Raw genomic sequence first — 3,644 nt, 5'->3', positions numbered from 1 at the left:
AAGAGGTGGGAGTGGAGTGGAGTGGAAGTCGCAGCCAGATGTACCCGTGCTGCGTTTATTTTCGCCTTTCTCCACCGAACCGACGCACTCTTCTTCCTCCTTTTGTATATATGTATATGTATATGTATAATGTATATGTATAATGTATATGTATAATGTATATGTATAATGTATATGTGTACGTATATGTATATGTATTGTCAGCAGAAAACAAAAACGCCTTCATTCATAAATATTGAGATTGATATGAACTCGGTAACTCGGTATAAAACAAATGCACACTACTTGGGATTTCAGGAATGAAGTCGGAGATTTAAAGAGTTGGATTTGGGGTGAATTAACGGGTGTAGAAAAGATCAAGGTTTTGGGTGGGGGAAGATAAGAGATGGTGGTGAACAGCTGTTTTAAAGACCTGGAGGGAGGAGTGGGATTGAAGAGAGTGAGGGAGTTTGTTCCAGAGGCGGGAGAAAAGAGGAATGAAGGAGTGAAGGTGAGCAGAGAGTCTTGATTTTAGCAGTTTCACCAGAAGAGGGTTGCTAGCAGATCTTGTGCGTCCTGAAGGAATATTTGGGGGACAGGGCACAGACAGAGTAGGGGGAGCAAGGGCGGATGAGGTCTGAAAAGTACACTTTCAACTTTTTACAACTGTTGAAAGTTTTATCTATTTATTTACTTATTACCCCCAAGCTGCAACATCTTCCATATATCATCATCATCATCATCATCATCAATGTATGGCATACTCTCTTTTCTGCAGAGCAGGAGTCAATCAGGACAGGATTTGAAATGTGTTTAGGATGCTGACCATAACTCAACTACTCTTCACGAAAGACACCATGGGGTCTAAATTAATTTGCACCAACGACCATTTCTAGCAGGCGGAATACCCGGTTTAATGTCCTTCCGATGGACGCATTGCATGTGAAATACCAGGGTGACAGTTTATAGCTCAGTTGAACCCAGGCCACACAGCTCGAATGCCAGTGCACATATCTCTAAGATGCAAACTACCAACCTATATCGTCTTAGAGTCGATACGGAGTAGGTACAACCCTCTGAAAGAAGAGTATCGATGAACACGTTACATACACCAAAACTTCAAAATGATTTGCAACTCGATTGTTTCAAGACGAAGAACTTTGTGCTGCCGTGTGATGTAATGATCCGTGGTGTTTTAAGAAGATAAAAGTAGTTACACAAGTGATTATAAGAACATCGCTGAAGCATGATGTGCACTTTAACGTCATGGATAACACAACTGTAAAGCAGTGATTTGTGTACTTTTCCGTTTAGCATCAATATGATGAGAATCCTCATGTAAGGTTGTGAATAAGTGAAGAAATCATTTATGTCATCATTGGACACCTGGGCATTAAGGGGGTCGAGGTAAAAGGAGTTGTTTTCGAGGAAATGCTTGATGAAGGTCTTCTAAAGACCTTCTGAGGTACACGTGACGTATATAGTGAACCCTGTCCCCCATGGCCGTTTAGTGCGTCCACCATTGCACAAGGTCTCGGTGAATACGCAGCAGTTATACAGCTTAAGGTCCCCTGCCGTGTACGCTGACAGCAATCTATTGATTCGTGGACTCTCGTGTAAACGTACTTTTGTGGTCTTTGTACAACTTCCCACGGTGGTAGTCTCATCTCATTACTATGACGTACTTGTAGGTAGAAAATGGATATGCATGTGTATGTACATACATACACAGCATGCGGATTGTTCAAGCAGACATGTGTTCAACTTTTGAAGAACGTCAAGTGTCCTTTGTCGTCACAAAAGCGCAATCAGTACTTCGTGCTTCGTGCATACATATATGCTTCGTGCTGACCCCCTTAGGGGTGCACTGTGCGTTTCGCACGCGCGCGGTAAGTGCGCACGGTGCGCGCTCACGTGCGAGACGGACTGCGCACGTCGGGCCGGACGCACATCGTCCCCTATCTCAGTACCCCCACCCCACTCCACTACACAAACCGCCCTCTTACCCAGCCTCCCGCCGCTCTTCGTCCCTGCCCCTCCCGTTCCGCGTCTAGGTGTGGGTGTGAGGTGGCCGGCGCGGGCGGCCGTGCGGGGCGCTCTCATCCCGCGCCGCTTCCGCCCGCGCGCCGTCAAACATGAAGCCCGAGCCGACCGTGGCGGACGGTCCCAGGTGTAAGCGACGCAAGCAGGCGAACCCGAGGCGCAAGCACGGTGAGTCTTTCCGTCGGAGCCGCCGGCCGCGGTCACCGTGGGGGCATCTCTGTCTGGCGGTCTGCGGGTCGCTCGATCTATCCCGCCAAAGCAGCGCACCCGCGGGTCCATGGGCCGCGGTCCCGTTATACCTGTGGCGACTACCAGAGCCCGGGTGCGCTGTACAGTGACGCGGGATGGCGCAAGGAGGTCTGTGGGAGTATTCGCGGCACAAACGGCAAAGCTTGATGGAGTTACAAACTTTCTCGAGCGCTGTAACTTTGAGCGCGCGTCGCGCTGTAACTTTGTGCGCGCGCCGTTCCCTCCAGGTGTGTATCGGCAGTGGTGGCATTGACCGTAGCTAGAGCTACATAGTCATGGGTCCGGAATGGGGTTTGAACCTGGACAGGATATGCAAACTTATTAACGCTTTTTAATCCGTCCTCCCCAACGAGGTCATGTGATACGCATGCTCGGGTGCTGATTTCTCGCATCCCCGTGTCCACACCGTACGCAGGTATAAAGAGAGCGAATCTCTGGCGGGTCCATGCGAGGCCGGATTATCAACACCGCCGTCTGCGGCAACTTTGGAGTTAGCGATCCAGAAAGCGAGTCTTGTTTACTCTCTTTTAGTGTGCTGCTTCGTGCCTCTCGCCGGTGAAAGTTGACCGTTTCATGCTGTAGCAGGTGAAGTGTTTGGCCTGTAGAGCAAATAGTGCAGGTGTATACAATAGCATTACCTTCATGTAAGGGCTTACAAAAACTATTTTTAAAAGTGTTTTGATATCCAGCGGCGTCGGTTACCTTTCCCCCCCCTTAATATCTTCATAAACCTGTCTAATAGAACTGCTTCTGCTTCGTTGAAGGACGCAACCAGTTCTTCCTTCGTGTTTCTCATGGAACATACATTGTATGACGCATATATGTTACCAGAATCTTAAGAGGATTCCATAAAGCTTGTCACGAGTCCTTACTATGTCTGACAATACTCTGTACATTACGTTCCCGCAGGAATTCTCATGGTTTGAATGCGCGTATATATACATCACCTTAAAGGAAAAGTTTTAAGTGAATCTTTTTCTCGCTCCTCGAACCGCAAGTTTGTCGCTCTCTGCGAAATCTCGAGCGTATTGAAGATCTCGCGAGGAGGGAAGTACCCACGAGCGTTTATTTATTCATCCGTGCGTATAGCTGGAGGAAAAGAGGAAGCTGTGAATATTTTGTGGGTTCTACTTTCAAGTGGTGCTCTCTTTTGCATTCACCATGAGCTCTGGGCAGACAAAAACGAACTCCAGGAAAACGAATTCGCGCAGCGTCACCCGAGCGACCATCAAAGGGGCTCCCAGTGTGGCAAAGTGTGGCGGAGGTGCCCGATACGTCTCGCACCGTTTGTGGACTATTTAACGAGGCGCAGGTGCGGCGTTTACACGTGCTGCGTCTTTCCAAGTAAAAGGGGAACGGCGACACCCCATTCC

General features: G+C 48.5%; 1 protein-coding gene across 2 annotated transcripts in view; it reads left to right on the top strand.

Moving 5' to 3' along the window:
- The first annotated feature begins 2,012 nt into the window (after positions 1-2,012).
- LOC137431739 (zinc finger E-box-binding homeobox 2) overlaps positions 2,013-3,644 on the top strand; it is a 257,683-nt gene continuing 256,051 nt past the window's right edge. For both annotated transcript variants that reach the window (XM_068123387.2, XM_068123386.2), the window contains exon 1: positions 2,013-2,190. In XM_068123387.2, coding sequence (XP_067979488.2) covers positions 2,115-2,190 — 76 coding nt within the window. In that variant the 5' untranslated portion in view covers positions 2,013-2,114. The remainder of the gene's footprint in view (positions 2,191-3,644) is intronic.

Source organism: Myxine glutinosa, chromosome 7, assembly GCF_964187855.1.
Source record: "Myxine glutinosa chromosome 7, kmMyxGlut1.1, whole genome shotgun sequence".
Lineage (NCBI taxonomy): Eukaryota > Metazoa > Chordata > Myxini > Myxiniformes > Myxinidae > Myxine > Myxine glutinosa.
Note: the sequence above shows the minus strand (reverse complement) of the source record. Positions and strands in the feature narration are given on the sequence as shown.